This window comes from Carassius auratus, chromosome 43 (genome assembly GCF_003368295.1).
Source record: "Carassius auratus strain Wakin chromosome 43, ASM336829v1, whole genome shotgun sequence".
Classification (NCBI taxonomy): Eukaryota; Metazoa; Chordata; class Actinopteri; order Cypriniformes; family Cyprinidae; genus Carassius; species Carassius auratus.
In genome coordinates this window covers 6,106,960-6,123,549 of record NC_039285.1, presented here as the reverse complement: position 1 = coordinate 6,123,549, position 16,590 = coordinate 6,106,960, and the positions used below count along the sequence as shown (strand labels likewise).

At 36.3% G+C, this 16,590-nt stretch overlaps 1 protein-coding gene across 2 annotated transcripts in view; it reads right to left on the bottom strand.

The window, feature by feature from the left end:
- LOC113061548 (thromboxane-A synthase-like) overlaps nucleotides 1-16,590 on the bottom strand; it is a 53,216-nt gene that overhangs the window by 24,385 nt on the left and 12,241 nt on the right. For both annotated transcript variants that reach the window (XR_003278379.1, XM_026230735.1), the window contains exons 3-5: nucleotides 11,342-11,435; nucleotides 5,294-5,346; nucleotides 1,863-1,959 (exon numbers count right to left, since the gene is read on the bottom strand). Coding sequence is in view for 1 of the 2 variants with exons in the window: in XM_026230735.1 (XP_026086520.1) it covers nucleotides 1,863-1,959; nucleotides 5,294-5,346; nucleotides 11,342-11,435 (244 nt within the window). In the remaining variant the exon portion in view is untranslated. The remainder of the gene's footprint in view (nucleotides 1-1,862; nucleotides 1,960-5,293; nucleotides 5,347-11,341; nucleotides 11,436-16,590) is intronic.

The window sequence follows — 16,590 nt, the reverse complement described above, 5'->3', positions numbered from 1 at the left end:
AATGCAAAAAATATACAATGGGACCCGTCTGCATTCGCATATGCATCTCCATACTTGCATAGAGAATGTTTCAGACTAACAGATTAACCACAGTCATTTCTCAGACTCCAAACTGTCGGAATGTGTTTATAAAAAGCTCTACATGGATTCGTCTTGGTTAATCTACGTAAATAATTGCCCTCGATTCATTATTGTTGTACGCCGAGTTGGCTAAGCATAGGTTGTTAGCCTAAAAGTTAGTGCAGAAACTAAGGCCAGGTGGCAGAGCTTTGTGCTGGGCCGACTTTGATCTTGTGTGTAGATATTTGTGCTAACGGCTGCCAACGCGTATTATTTGTTTGTTTTATTAGTGCCATGGCATTCTCCTTTTATGAGTTTTCTCCCACTGTTGGTTGTAGATGTGCTTTAAGTTGTACATTTAAAAGTACACATCCATGCACACAAACAGGTCAAGAGGTAGTTGATAAGCCCCAGTGGTGTACATGGCCTCAGTATTGATCTGGCCTTGCCATAATGGTTTACCCAGCAGGCTCCGCTCCAGCAGCAAGGCAATCTCATGACCTTTGACTCCGCTTTGATACATAAGTCATGTGATCATTAGTTTTTGACCTCCCTGAACCGACTGAGTTCAAAGCTCTGGAGCCTTTTGCCAATACCTTATCATTCACATGACGTGCACTCTCAGCATTGATTTAGACACACAAATACACACCTACATACAGTAAATCCTATCGACTGCAGGAAAAAGTGCAAGTAATATATCAAACCCACCCTGTCATTGATTTAGCTGATTTTATGATTTATGGAAGATGCTATGTGTATGTCTGCAATCATAAATTATTATGATGTTGACAAACAATTGCTGAGTTATGTGATGACATCAATCAGGAATTGACGGCCTTCAAGTTGAACCGAAAATATCGTAATAATGAGTTTTGAGCACATGAATGATAAAGCAAAGTCGTATTTACAAGTGGGAAACTCTGACAGATGATGCATGAATTGATTTTTAGATACCATGCGTATAATATTATATGTAAACAAACTAAATGTAATAAAAACAGAAAACTAAAAAAAAAAAAAAAAAGTTGTGTAAGTGTATTATTTTCCAGACCCATTTAACATCAATGTCCAATGTCTGCTATAATGTGGCACATTTCTTTTGCTTTATGAATTTATATTTATTTATGAATTTATTACTTATTTCAAAATGTATAATGTAAATCAAGATTGCAAAGCTAGAAGAGAATGCAAATTCATGCACACACACACACAGTATACATTCTTATTGAGTATTTGTCTTATTAACCAGTTTAATAAATATCCTTAAAATTTACTTGAGAAGCAACACTGCATTAAATATAAAGTTGCCTTAGGTATGTTTTTCAGACAATGTATCTTAAATTAGTGCATTTGTTTTACTCCACCTGCAATTTAAAAATTTAAATTAAAACAGTTAAAACATAGTATTTTATAATATTTTTGTTTCCATGTTATGTATATCTTTAGTAATTTTGTTTTGTGCTTAAGTAATTTTACTGCTTTAACTCTGAAAGTGTATATTTTATTTCAAAAAGTTCTAATATTTATACTTTATTTTATTTCAATTAACAAAATGATTTTAAGTTTAGTTTTATAACATCACTGACTTATATTCCAAAAGCTCTGAAAACAAGTCTTAATATCTTATGCAATCTGGCTTTTCCTTTTTAAGGAGTTTTATATATTTTACTCAAAAGCAAGTAAAAAACAACTAATTAAAAACTCATTAAGAAGAAATAGAGTATGCTTAATAATGCAACTTTAGATGAATTGTTGAGTGTGTGTATTTAATTTTAGACTGTAAACGTAGTATCACTCACCATTCTGTTGGGAAATTTATTGAATTCCTTCACCATCACCTGTCTGAGCATATCTGGGTCTGCTATGATCACTATAGGCCGCCGGCCTATATAATAACTGACACACACACACACAGAGCAAACAAACAAGATGAAATGAATAAATAAGATAGCACCAGTCAGATTTCAGGGGAATAGGAAGAGACAAAAGAACAAAGGACACATTCACACAGGGATAAAGCAGCACATCTGTGGCTGCAGACCCCATAGACACCGTCTTCCCTTCATATCATTGACACATTGTGTGTGTGTTTGTGTGTGTGTGTGTGTGTGTGTCAAGGTCAGCTCAGTAAAGAGAAATTTGATGAGGCTGCTAGCTAGCTCCTTTTTTGTAGTCACGCATGGCAGCCTTCACTGCAGAGATGTGGCGAGGTTATACCATCAAACGCTGTGAAATGGAGGATTGTGAGCACATATGTGCCCCTGCATGCACCAGCATGAGACACCACCTTCCTCTCAAATGCAACTTCCTGTCATTTTCCCTTTTTTTCCTCTTGAGAATCAGATTCACAGGAAATTGAAGAAACAAGCAGATAATTAAACACCCATATTAGGCACCGATAATTGAATATGAAAGCTTTTAGGCAAATATCTAAAGCCATTGATCTAGTTCAGACAAGCTTTTGGAAGCTCCTTTTTTCCAGCAGAAGGCTACGCTTAAGTTCATTACCGTGTCCAGTGGCTGTAAAGCACATTTAAGCCCGGCTGGGACTCAGCTGGAGGCAAACACAGCAGAGACAGATCACTCTTATCATTGACTGTACTCTCATTTCATGTTCCAGTGTCAGTTTTGTAGGCCTACTGTAAAACTCTCTTCATATCATCTTGTGCTAATGAAGCTGACATTGGCAGTCCACATGGCTCTAGGAGCAGGATGAGTTTAATTAAGCTTGCAGCTAAGTGACCTATAAAACGCTGATCTCATTAGTATGTTTTGGTTTATCTATGCATCTGCGCCGGCGGTCTGTTCGCAAACCGAAAAGCTGTGTGAAAGTCTCTCACGTGCAATACAGACTGATATATCGCTCACACTGCAAAAGAAAATTATTAATGTTTTCCAGTTTAAAAAAAATATCTAAAGATTTGGTAACAATCTTTAATGTAATGCAAAACATTAAATGATCACTCTAATGGTTTAATGTTCAATTACAGTCGTTAACAATAGGTATCATTAACCAACAATGAACAATACTAAGCCCATTTCTGCCACAGAGTAAAAAATATGATTCTGTAAGTTATAATGAGAAACTTATTCATAATAATGACTTAGATGCTTGAGCCATAATAATGAGAAAGCTTCTCATTATGAGATGCATAGTCATTTTTATGTAAAATTTCCTTATAACTGAGATTTTATATTTGCTAAAATTTGACTTAACTAACTCATGATAATGTTTAGCATTATTCTAATACAGTAAGTCATTACTATGAGAACGTATGTCATTTTTAGGAGATACTATTAATACTAATATCTTGTAGTAATGAGAAATTTTATCATAATACTATTATCTAGCACTTTATTACATTACATTACTATTAGTAGCACTTTATGTACATGCTATGCTAGTAATTACAGTAACTGGATAATAGGCCTAAAACTAATTTAACCCATGAAGTTACCATCTATTATCAGTACTTTCCTAGGTATGTACACTAAGTACAAATGCACATACTGTAAAATAATGTGCAACTAATACTGGTAACTAAGTCATTATTATGAGAATGTTATTTATTATATATTTATATAGGTTGCACTTTATTTTACAGTGCATGTACTTACAGTACATTTACTTATAGTGCATTTATCTAAGAAAGTTCTGGTAATACAAGGTAACTACATGGGTTAGGGTTAGGTTTAGGGGTAGGTTCAGGGTTAGTACCTAGTTATTACATAGTTATTGTATTTACTATAATAAGTACATTGTATGTACATGAGGAACAGGACTGTAAATAAAGTGCTACCTTTATATTTATTAAATATAAAAATCTTTATCATATTTATTAAAATTCTCACAGTTATGACTTGACTAACTCATGATAAAGCTTATCATCATTAGGATACAGTTTGTCATGATGAGAATACTAATTAATACTAATATTATTAGCATCTCATTACCACTAATAATATCATTCTGAGAATGATTCTACATACACTAATATTATTATGATCATTGCTATGAGATAATTTATTAATAAGTCATTATGAGAAATTGGAAATATTTGGGAAAATCTCATTATGACAAGTTGCAAAATCATACTATATGTTTATGAGAAATATATTCAAATTTATTAATACAATGATACAAAGTAATTTTTATTTAGAGACAATTCACACTGTATATGCAATTAAACAAACTGTTCTTTAGCTGCCAGCCATTGAAAAGCCCATATGGTCTCTTTAACTTTAGGGTATCTCATTAATGCATTCTGGTTAGAAGGCATTTCAAGATATTTTCAAACCATATCTAAGGGATATTTTTGGATAGAGCAAAAAATAATATCACACCTTCGTTTGCAAGCCCTCTGCACATTTGAAATCGAGCACTCCTGCAATGCGCCGAAACGTCTGAACTTAGATGACTGATGGTTTGTACATCGGGAACCGACAAGGGTTTTAAGGAGCATGCAGAGCACTGATATGTATTTCAAAGCCCTTTGATTTTGGCGAGAAGCTCAGCCTCTTGGATTACTCTAACTGAAAGATGTCGTAATGTCTCCTGACATATATCCACACGACTCTGAATTAGATCCCCTTTTCCGGTCCCGACGCCCAATCCAGAACCCCTGGATCCCATTGAACACACATACACGCACACAAGCACACAAAACCAGCGTCATTCTGATTCTCTTCCCATCTATTCTGCTCATATTAAACACAGGAAGCCCCGTGGCACTTGATGCTTTGATCTCCCTCGAGGAGAAGTCGGCCTCTCAGAAGCAGGCCATATTAAAACTAAATTAGAGGACACTGGGCACTCCGTGAGTGGTTCATACTGTCGGAATATGAAAGACAGGACTGTTAACAAGGGCCTCCTGTGTAATGGGTGTTATACACAGATGCTTTTGCATTAAAATAATTCTTTAAATGTGGAAATGACTAAAGCAATCGTGCACGGCACTTTTCATCAGAAATAATCAGGGAAAAAAATTAATTTATATTCCACAGGGGGTAATGAGAAATCATTCATGTTACACTTGGCAAAACAAATAGGTTTCACATATTTGTGATCATTAATGCTTTTGACAAAAGCTTTCCCCGGATAATAAAAAATGCTTTCTTTCAGATATCAATCTCAGATAAGACAAAGAAACAACGTAAATGTAATCAAATTTAATTTATTAATTTAATTGGCACTTCAATAACAGTAAGAGAAAAATCCAGGGAGACTTACCCACAAATTCGTCCATATTTCTTTATTAGGTCAGATTGTGGCTTAAGGAAACCCTGTGAAAGAGCAGAAAACCCATGTGTCAGTATAAAAGCACATTAGAAAACATTCAGTGCAGAATTTACAAGTCACTCATGTGGTATGATTCACTTTGGAGACTGCCAAAGTTTCACATCATCCTCAACAATCAGATTTAACAATGAAATATCACACAACTCAACTCATTTTATTTTATTTATTTGTTATTATTATTTTACTTCTGTTAATACCTTGTTCACACATTCTGTGATACACACACACACACACACACACACACACACACACACACACACACACACACACAAACACACACACACATTAAACACAGGTGCATCTCAATAAATTAGAATGTCCTGGAAAATTTCATTTATTTCAGTAATTCAACTCAAATTGTGAAACTTGTGTATTAAATAAATTCAGTGCACACAGACTGAAGTAGTTTTAGCCTTTGGTTCTTTTAATTGTGATGATTTTGGCTCACATTTAACAAAAACCCACCAATTCACTTCTCAACAAATTAGAATATGGTGACATGCCAATCAGCTAATCAACTCAAAAGACCTGCAGAGGTTTCCTGAGCCTTCAAAAATGGTCTCATGGGGAAGACAGCTGATCTCACAGTTGTCCAGAAGATAATCACTGACACCCTTCACAAGGAGGGCAAGCCACAATCATTAATTGCCAAAGAAGCTGGCTGTTCACAGAGTGCTGTATCCAAGCATGTTAACAGAAAGTTGAATAAAAGAAACAAGTGTTAGGTTACTCCTGAACCACAGACAACGCCAGAGGTGTCTTACCTGGGCTAAGGAAAAGAAGAACTGGACTGTTGCCCAATGGTCCAAAGTCCTCTTTTCAGATGAGAGCAAGTTTTGTATTTCATTTGCAAACCAAGGTCCTGGAGTCTGGAGGAAGGTGGAGAAGCTCATAGCCCAAGTTGTTTGAAGTCCAGTGTTTCGTTTCCACAGTCTGTGATGATATGGGGTGCAGTGTCATCTGCTGGTGTTGGTCCATTGGTGTTGTTTTTTTGAAAACCAAAGTCACTGCACCATTTACTAAAAAAATTTGGAACGCTTCATGCTTCCTTCTTCTGACCAGCTTTTTTGAAGATGCTGATTTCATTTTCCAGCAGGATTTGGCACCTGCATACACTGCCAAAAGCACTAAAAGTTGGTTGAATGACCATGGTGTTTGTGTGCTTGACTGGCCAGCAAACTCACCAGACCTGAACCCCTGAGATAATCTATGGGTTATTGTCAAGAGGAAGATGAGAAACAAGAGACCAAACAATACAGATGAGCTGAAGGGCAGTCAAAGAAACCTGGGCTTCCAGACCACCTCAGCAGTGCCACAAACTGATCCCCTCCATGCCACGCTGAATTGAGGCAGTAATTAAAGCAAAAGGAGTCCCTACCAAGTATTGAGTACATGTACAGTAAATGAATATACTTTCCAGAAGGCCAGCAATTCACTAATTTTTTTTTTTTTTTTGGTCTTCTGAAGTATTCTAATTTGTTGAGAAGTGAATTGGTGGGTTTTTGTTAAATGTGAGCCAAAATCATGACAATTAAAAGAACCAAAGACTTAAACTACTTCAGTCTGTGTACATTACATTTATTTAATACACAAGTTTCACAATTTGAGTTTGACTTTTCCACGACATTCTAATTTATTGAGATGCACCTTTATATATATTCTGCTCCAAATATTTGCATTTTGCTAATAAAGTACTTATAAAGTTAAACAAGTGAGTGTAAGAAAGAAATTGGAGAGATACACTATACGGATAAAAATATTGGGACACCTGTATAGTACATGACAACAACAGGGACTTTAATAACATAGTTTTTTTTGCCACAGTTTTTTAATTGATTCTTTTTATATATATTGTGGAATAAAACATTCTAATATTCTGAATAAGAGATATCTGAATTGATGAACCTGCATCCTTTTGTTCTCAGAGGGTGGGCACTTTCTCCAAGATTAGCACATTCTCAAACATTTGCACAGCTTTGCTATCATGTAGTTTAATGCAATTATTTATTTCAGCTCAATCTTTTCTTGGATACCACCAACTGTTTGTCTAAAAAGAATAAGACAGCCCCCAACAATATAGATCGGTCTATATGACTCCTAAAAGGCGCTAACTACGTGAATTGAGGCTATTGCAGGTATGGCATCGCTGAGTGACTGCACTTATCTAGCAGTAGGGGTCAGTACAGAGCAAAAACACTGACTGCGCTTGGCTCTCTCAAGGTTTATCGAGGTCTACTGAGAATATTATCCTGAAATATCCATAACACAATAACAGGAATATTATCACACCCCTATTTCGAATCGAAGAACATTAAACATTGCACACAAGGCTGCTGAGATTGCATTGTTTATTGAGGCTGGTGGGATATATATTATGAACACACACAACAAAGCAAACAATGAACATCAATTGCTGACTGTAAAACGCACGCACAGACACACACATAAAAAGCACAAAGAGTGCTAGTTTGGTATGCATGGCAGCCAGTGGCTCTGCTGTCTGTACTAATGAAGGAGTCGACGGTGCTGTCACCAAACCGCCTGCCCTCCCTTCTTCATCCCACCATTCCTGCAGTCTCCCTGATGGGCATTAGTCGTATACTGTATGTGTGCGCGCTTGTTCCTCAGTGAGCATTAAGCAGTGGAGTGTGTGCCCTTCCATCCTGATGTCCTCTCCTTCAGCCTTTTATTACTGTTCTGTCACACTCGTGCATCTAACAGTGCTCTAGCGAAGTTTAACAGGAGGCTCAATTCAAACAAATTAGTTGCTTCTGCCTTTGGCTTCATTGGGGATTTGCCTCATATGGATACGATCAATAATGCCGGGTCTGACTGAAGTGGACAGTCAGCGATCCTGCTGGAATTCTCTTAAATAGATTAGCCACTTTTAGTTGTTTTCTAGCACATGTATGACCTTGACCTCCGCGCAGATCTGAACACTGTGCTGCTTCTCTTTGTCTCGGCTGCTAATAATCTGTCAGGTCACTCAGAGTCATGCACGCAGACGTTCAGCGTGGGATATGCAATTTTAAGGATAGATCTGCGAAAGAAAGACAATTAAAGGGAAATATTCTATTCTATTCTATTCTATTCTATTCTATTCTATTCTATTCTATTCTATATTTTATGGGTCATACAGTGAAAGTCAATGGAGAAGTATCCAGAAGTATTTAGAGATATTGGTCCGAAAACAAAGCAAAATATACAATTCTGCTCGAGTATCAAGCAATTAAGTGCTACTCTAGATACCTTTCAAAGATTCAGTGCCATGAACCTTGCAAACTTTTCAATTTCAAATAATAATTTCTTCCACAAAGGCACGTGATGCAACATATCAGTTTCAAGATTTAAGATTCAAGATTTCAAATTTTCAAAAAAACCTGTGCACCCCGACTCTTGCTTATAAATCCTGAAACCTGATTGGTTCTTGCACTATGTACTAGTTTTGTTTCCAAAATGCATCAGATATCATTTAGTTTTTAATGAGAATTTTGCTTCTCTCTGACCCTTATTTTGTTTTTATGTAAGACTTCTATACACTATGCAAAATTGACATCTGTTATGACTGGATAATGTTTTTGCATATGGCCAACTTGCTAAATATTAAATAGGTGTTGATATGTGCTACAGCTCAACATTTTGGGGTCAGTACAATTCAAAACAAAAAATATATTTTTTTTGGAAGAAAGAAAAATAGATGAATGCTTTTATCTAGCAGGGATGCATTAATTAAAAGAAAAAAAAGTAATTATACAAAAGATTTCCACTTCAAATAACCGTTTCTATTCATCAAAGAATCCTGAAAATTAGAAGGATTTCTGAAGGATCATGCTGCACTGTGAACTGGAGTAATTGCTGCTAAAATTCAGCTTTGCTATCACAGGAATAAATTATATTTTCAAATCTATTAAAACAGAGTTAACATGGGTGGTCTTCTGTTAATACGTTTATAACCTTTATGAATGACCTCTTTTTGTACCTTAGATTCTGTAAATAGTCTTGACACACTGGGCAGGCGGCTTTATGTTGTTAATGTTAAAGTCGTTCTAGATACTGTAGCTCTTTTTATTTTAAACTACCGTGACAAATCCTGTTTTCCAAATACGTCCCCTATGGATAAACAGAAAGCAAGTGTGTGCATGTGCGCTGGCAACAGAGAGAAAGAGAGAGAGGAACCGCATCTAGGTTGTTTAGGATCTTAAATGGACCAAATCCCACGTCTGTGAGTGTTGTATTTGGTAATGGAGTGTGTCATGATAATGTGCTGCTGTGGGTTGCGAGAGACTAGTGTCTAGTCTCTAAATGTGACTCAATCTGCCCCTGTATCCCAAACGCTCTTTCTACATCACTTCCTGTTACCCGTGATCCTTCGCTCTGTCTGTTTGAGTCAGTCATTTTTTTTATATTCAGCAAGGATGCAATAAATTGATCAAAAGAGACAGTAAATACATTTTCAAAAAGATGACTATTTTAAGTAAATGCTGTTTTTTTAAATGTTCCATTCATTGCTCCCTTTGAGCATCTCCCTGTCCTCTTTTGCATTCTAACTGAATTTCTAACCTGAAATGTAGCCACCTGCCTCTTGAGAGGGGATTGCGTCTGCATCTCTAGTGCCAGCAACACAAAATGTGCATATAGTTGCACACAGAAGACGTACAGGATTTAGCTGAGAGGCTGGCCTGTGGAAGTGGGTCAGAGGATTCTGAAGGAGCAATGCTCTGGAGACCATTGTTTGTGAGACTGAGTCTGCTGACGTGTGCCAAATCTACACACACACACACACTAATATGCACAGACAAAGGCTGCACAACAGCATACAAAACCCCACACGCTTAAAACCTTAAGCACATGCCTTTAGTTCACCTGCTTCAAAACAGTAATTATGCATGCATGCATATTCATTAACACCTTTCTCACTTCCATATAATACCATTTAATCACAACGATGAAGACATGAATTGAGATGAAAAGGAAGTATAAGGAAATACAGACAGGCAGACCAAGAGAAGGAGAGAAGGAAGAGGGAGCCCTGTCATAAGCGTGTGATAGAAAGACAGAATGAAAAGAGTGTTGTGAACGACATGCTGTCCAGTCAACCATCGCTGTCTGACAGTAACATATTGATCTGAGAATCTATTCAGCACCAGAACAACACAAGAGTGGGACTCTTTATAAAGTTAAATAATACATTTCTTCATATTAATACAGTACTTTGTGCCCTATCTTAACAGACTTTTTTGTTTACAGTTAAAAAAAAGAACAACAAGTTTAATTAACATGAATATTTGAACGCTGTATTCTTCATTGATTATTCAACCTTCACCTTAATTTTAATGAAAATACATTTTAATGGACCAAAGTTAAGTCTCGTTTTTTTTTTTCTGTTCTTTTTTATTTTTTACTGTTGGGTGAAATATGAGCTGGAAGTGTCCTTTTTATGACATTCGTCCTTATTGGTTGCTGGATGAATCTAGGCATTTCGTGTTCACAAATGGAGATCCATTTAAAACTCACATTGGAATCAAACGGCCCTACAGCATAGCAATTTTGCCCTTTATTTCCTTTAATCCACTTCGAACCATTATCATTAATCTAAAGGCAGGAAGAAATGAGAGTACTCAAGGTAGCTGTTGATTTGCTACATTATAGTTTGGGACTGAGATTAAACTTTAAGAAAAAAAAAATCTCATAAGGAATTAAAAGTATTAATTTTGCAATATTAAACCCACCCACTCTCTCCCTGTCCGACTTTTATATTATCGTCATAAAACTACATAATTCAGCACAGAGGATAATCTGTTTGGGAATCACATGACATTAGATGTCATTAGCAGTGAGTCATTTTTAATGAACAAATCTAATGAAGTGAGAGAAATATCATTTTTCTCGTTTTTAGAGGGCGGTGCAAGGTGTGTGCACGTGTGAGAAAGTGAGCGAATGTGTCTAGTGTCTCATTATGAAGTAAACTAAAGTTCTTACGTCTCGAAACATCATGAGGTTTCCGAAAAACGGTGAGGGCTTTGGGTGCTTGATGCCACATCGCTCCAAGACAGAGAAAGGGGAGATGGAGTACCTATTAAAACAAAAACAAAGACATTCAATGAAAACCTCTTTGGTTTGGAGTCAGTGTGTCTGAGCATTATTAGAAAACCATATATGAAAAATGTGAAAGCAACAAGAGAATAAATAGAGAAAAATTAAATCATTAGAAGAAAAACAAATAGGCATGTGATGACCGTATACACGTATAAAAAAAAAAAAAAAAAAATTTATATATATATATATATATATATATATATATATATATATATATATATATATATATATATATATATATATATATATATATATATATATATATAAAAATTATATATTTAAGAAAAATATTTATTATTATAGAAAAATAATAATAAAAATATTGTAATTTTTATTTATAAAATTCTAATATTACAAATAAAATGATTCTGTGTAGTCTCTCAATTAATATGAAAGTCTAGAAACTGCATGTATAATAATTATACAAGACACAGACAAATTGTGATTAAATAACAGGCAACAGCAATTCAAGGGCCACTGTTTAAATTCCTGGACCATACCATCACAGGGTCTAGCACAACTTTCCAAGTTGTTCCCATGATGATAACCCTGTGATGGGGGTGTAAGTGATGGTTCCTGCAAATGCATGATGACACAGAAAGTATCGGAGAGCACTGGGAAGTGCTGCATTTCCTCCGAGTATGGAAAGGGGACCTGCATTATGCATGAGGATTGCATCTGCTGACACACCAGCGCTTCGACCACTTTTAACTTTGAAGTGAGCCGTGGGAGATGACGAGACGTTATTCGCTCAAAGAGTGCATTTTTGTCTCCTAGAAGTTAAACACGAATGTCTTAATCCACCAGAGAAAGAGAACAGCGTGTACTTTATTCAAATGTGTGCAAATATTCACTAAAACCGGTGCACAAAAACCCATTTGCAAGGTAGACCCGTTTGCTGTGGAGAGAAGTAACTGCCACCCATCTTCCTCAAAAAAAGTACTGTTAGATAAGAAACACATTACTGGGTATTTCTTCCATTATAGGCATTTTTTTCAAACATTTTTTTCAAATATAAATGTCACATTATTAAATGGCTTTGGGAACTTCTGCAATGGCTCTATTTGTGCTGTTTTTCAGATTATTTTTATGTAAAGAGTTTTTCAACCTTAAACCAAGAAAACTCATTATAAAAAATATTAATAAAGTTTTTTTATAACAGTTTTACAGAATTCTGACTGATCATCATTTGTAGGATGAATTTTATCACAACCAAAAATAACTGGTTGCCTCAATAACTTTTTACAAATAAGTGTACTTAAAGGGGTGAAATGTAATTAATGAGAGATTATACCCTAAAAGTTTAGTGCCAAATGTGTCCATAGTTGAAGAAACACCCTTGTATATATTTCTAATTGTGTTTGCCTTGAAATATCAGACTCTGACTTCAGCACTGTGGAGCAAAGTAACTGCCACCCATCTTCCTCAAAAAAAAAAAAAAAAAAAAAAAAAAAAAGTACTGTAACCAAAAGATTCTGACATCCATCTCCTTCATAATCTCCAGCTCGGCAGGAGTTCATTACCATATTAATTGTCAGATTAGAGAGTGGGTCTTAACACATGCTGTAAAAAAAGAGCTGGAATGATAACTCATTTTATGACATGTTCTTAATTACACAGAAGCACGTCGCATCCTAACACGCTCGTCCGGTGCTGAAAGACGATGAATCCCCAGTCCAATCAGTCCGTGCCCAGATACAAAACCATTTCTCACTTCAGCACAAATATATTCACCACGAGTCGTCAGACAAACATCCCAGAGTCTTTCAACTCATTATCGGTTAAGTGAACACAGAAATAATGTGAAAGACATCCACAGTGCTCAGCAGAGTGAGATCAGGTTCATCTCCATTAGTTGTGGAAAGTCTTCCAGTTAAACGGAACCAGAGTTAATTTGTCCTTCATAACATGCAGTTTGGAACATTAACAACAGTTTGTTCCAGTTTTGCTGAAGTTCAATCAAAAATCTCTTTAGGGCCCATATGAAGCAGAATGTAGCATATTTCCACCTTTTGAAGGCAGTTATGCTCAAAGGCAGCCCAAACTGATCAATAATGACTAAACTGGAAAGCTCAAATTTAACAGCAGGTCAGTTAAAAGTCAATCACATATAGCGCTTCCAGAAAAGAAAGTCCATTCCAACAGAATGTCCAACATTCCGTTGAGTTTGCTGTTAGCATATTGCTAAGCTAATACACTAAGAACAACAAACACATACCTGTAGTAGCCTACACACTAATATTAGAATTGTGAATCCAACTTGTTAGTAATTTTTAATTTACTTACAAGTAACATTTTAGATTTACTGTAACATTTTCATTTAATCATGGAATAACAGTCAATTTTATATTGGTTACCAAACTAAAATGATACAGCCTTTATGGCGTGTATACAAATGTGATATGTGAAGGGTGCAAACTTTGAAATGAGACACAACCATAATGTTGCCTTCATGTCAGATGAACCATGTCTATAATGCTGTCTATGTAGGAAACTTAGGCCTACTAGGTTTTTAAAAATAGCTCATGTTTGTGCTTCTGAATTGTCACAATGGCAGCTAAATGGCGAGACTAAAGTTTGTTGTAATTCTTCCTTGCTAACGTATACTTTCCCCCCACTCAATCCACTTAAGAAATGTTTGTTTTATATGACCAATTTTACATTTTCCACCTTAACTCTGACCCTCAATTTAAATTAATTTAAGAGGTTGTTCTTACACCTGTGCCTGTTAAAGGGATAGTTTACCAAAAAAAATAAATAATTCTGTCATAATTTGATTTAATTGTTCCAAAGCTGTTTGAGTTTTTCTACATATAATTGTGCACATTTCTAATGTCTACTTTGTGTTATGAACATTATAGTATGTCTATATACAGTATGTTTGACTACAGACCTACAGCACAATAATTAAGTTGAAACAAGACAGCACACAACTGCATGACAATCAATTGGAGTTCAATGCAAGCCTGAGCTGACTGACAAATCCAGCGAGGCGTCTCCTCTATGTGTCTCTCCGGCCTAGATAAACAGATGTTGATGTTGCTTATCAGTTAATACCCATGTGCCATGGGCCGAGAAAGAGAGCGAGATGTGCCACAGGCTAAATATACTGGGAAAAGGCCAGGCTGGAAGACAGTCCTTAAAATACCACTAAAATTCACACCCAGCCTACTTGTTAAATATTTACCTCAGCCTCACTCTCTGTCCTTTCCAAATGTGAATGTTAAAGGTCTTACGAGGTAAGGAAGGATCACAGCTGGGCACTGACACAAACATATCAAACCTGTTTCAACCTAAAAAACGTATGTTCACACAAGCAGAAGTCATGGCTGGACACTTTGACATACACAAACTTCTCCGAGGCTGATATAGTTAAACTTTGCACATCATGAAGATATTAGAATGTGTGAGTTTAGGGTGACCTGTAACTTTGGGGTGAACGAGCAGGAAGGGAAGGAGAGATTGAGCAAAGCATGTCTGACTGACAGCAAGGACTCACTGTGTTGTTTTCAGATGGAGGTTGAAAGGAACAGGCCAGCCAGTGTTCTCATTAGCGCCAAAAGTGCCATAAAGGAAGAGAGAGATACAGTGTGAGGTGAAAGAGGGGTGAGAAACTGAAAAGTTGCTGTCCAAGATTCTGGGGGGAAAGGCATTTTCTTTTCTCTCTGTTAAAGAATCAGATGCTCCAAACTGTGGCAGTATTTCCCATTAATATTAAATGCTGAAAATGATGGCAAAGTTTTACAGTAATGTTGAATGGCTATAATTGCTCATTCCCAGAAATGCATTTGAAAAAATCCATTTAAAAAGAAGACTTCAGTATTCCTTAAAAATATTTTTTTGTTGTTTAAATGTAATTTGGAGATACAATGTGAACATATGATTATACATTTTAATGTTAAGTGCAATTAACTGTGATTAATTTAGAAAATGTGATTTATTATTTTTTTTAAATCGATTGACAGCTCTAGATATAACTAGATACAGCCTTGTTACACTCCTTGTTAAAATGGCCTTGTAAAACTAAGAATCCAGAAACACCTGCAGATTTTTTTGCTTATAATAACACCAAGTTACTCTCTCCTTGTCTTTATCATACACATTCACAAACACTTATAATTACACTATATTCGCACATTACAGCATACTACAACACTGCTCAGTTTACGAAAACGTAGCAGAGTTTATATTGCAGACAGTTTGAATGTTTCAGAGAAGGACATTAAGTATCAGCAAACATCTCCTGAAGCACACATTGATCCTGCTGGGCATAAAAGTGCAAGCTATAATTGCTCTGAGCTGCTTCTAGTGTCTCTCTTGATCACCCATGACACATTTGATTTCTTTTCTATTGAAAGAGCCTATTACAAATGGGCACCAATAGAAGCGCATTGATTCATGCAGGATTAGTCCATCGGACAGGAGTTTTATCATGGCCACAAAATCACCAACTCCCTTCTGTCGCGCTCACGCACACACTAACGTGTGTAGCTGCAGTCACATGGGCCATGATTTGCCAGCTTTCCACTCAATAGTCTGCTGATGGTGCCGTGGGCCTGGGTGGGCTATAGAGCGAGTGTGTGCATGGGGGAAGCGATGCCCAAAACTGCTTAAGCGGTCTGGCGGTGGGCAAAGGACGAGCTCCCCTGTGGAGTTTTGTGCAGTACCCAGACCTGGATCAGATGCTTGGCACCGCACATTTATCTCTGAGAGCAGAGAGACGCTGCGATTGATCAGCTGTAGAAGAGGATGCGCTACGGTCCAGCACAACACCAAACAAGCTGTGACGGCAGGGTTAGAGACACACAGCTAACAACAAACACAGGACAGAAAGCCAAGTGAGTTTAAACCACACAGTATACAAACATATGATTTAAACATATTTCAAAGCAAATTCAGTATTTAAGTGCACCCAACCCTTTAAATAAACCATTACGGTGTTCAAATGGCTGAGAGCATGTTTCTTAGTACAGGATCTGATCTCATTGCCATGATGAACATCTCTTAAAATAAGCTTTTCACATCACTGCACCAACTTAACACAAGTAACATGAGCCTCTTTGTCCAAAAGTCTTGCAGATAGCATCAAATAAATTTTACTATTTATGAATTTGTACAGAATATCTAATGTA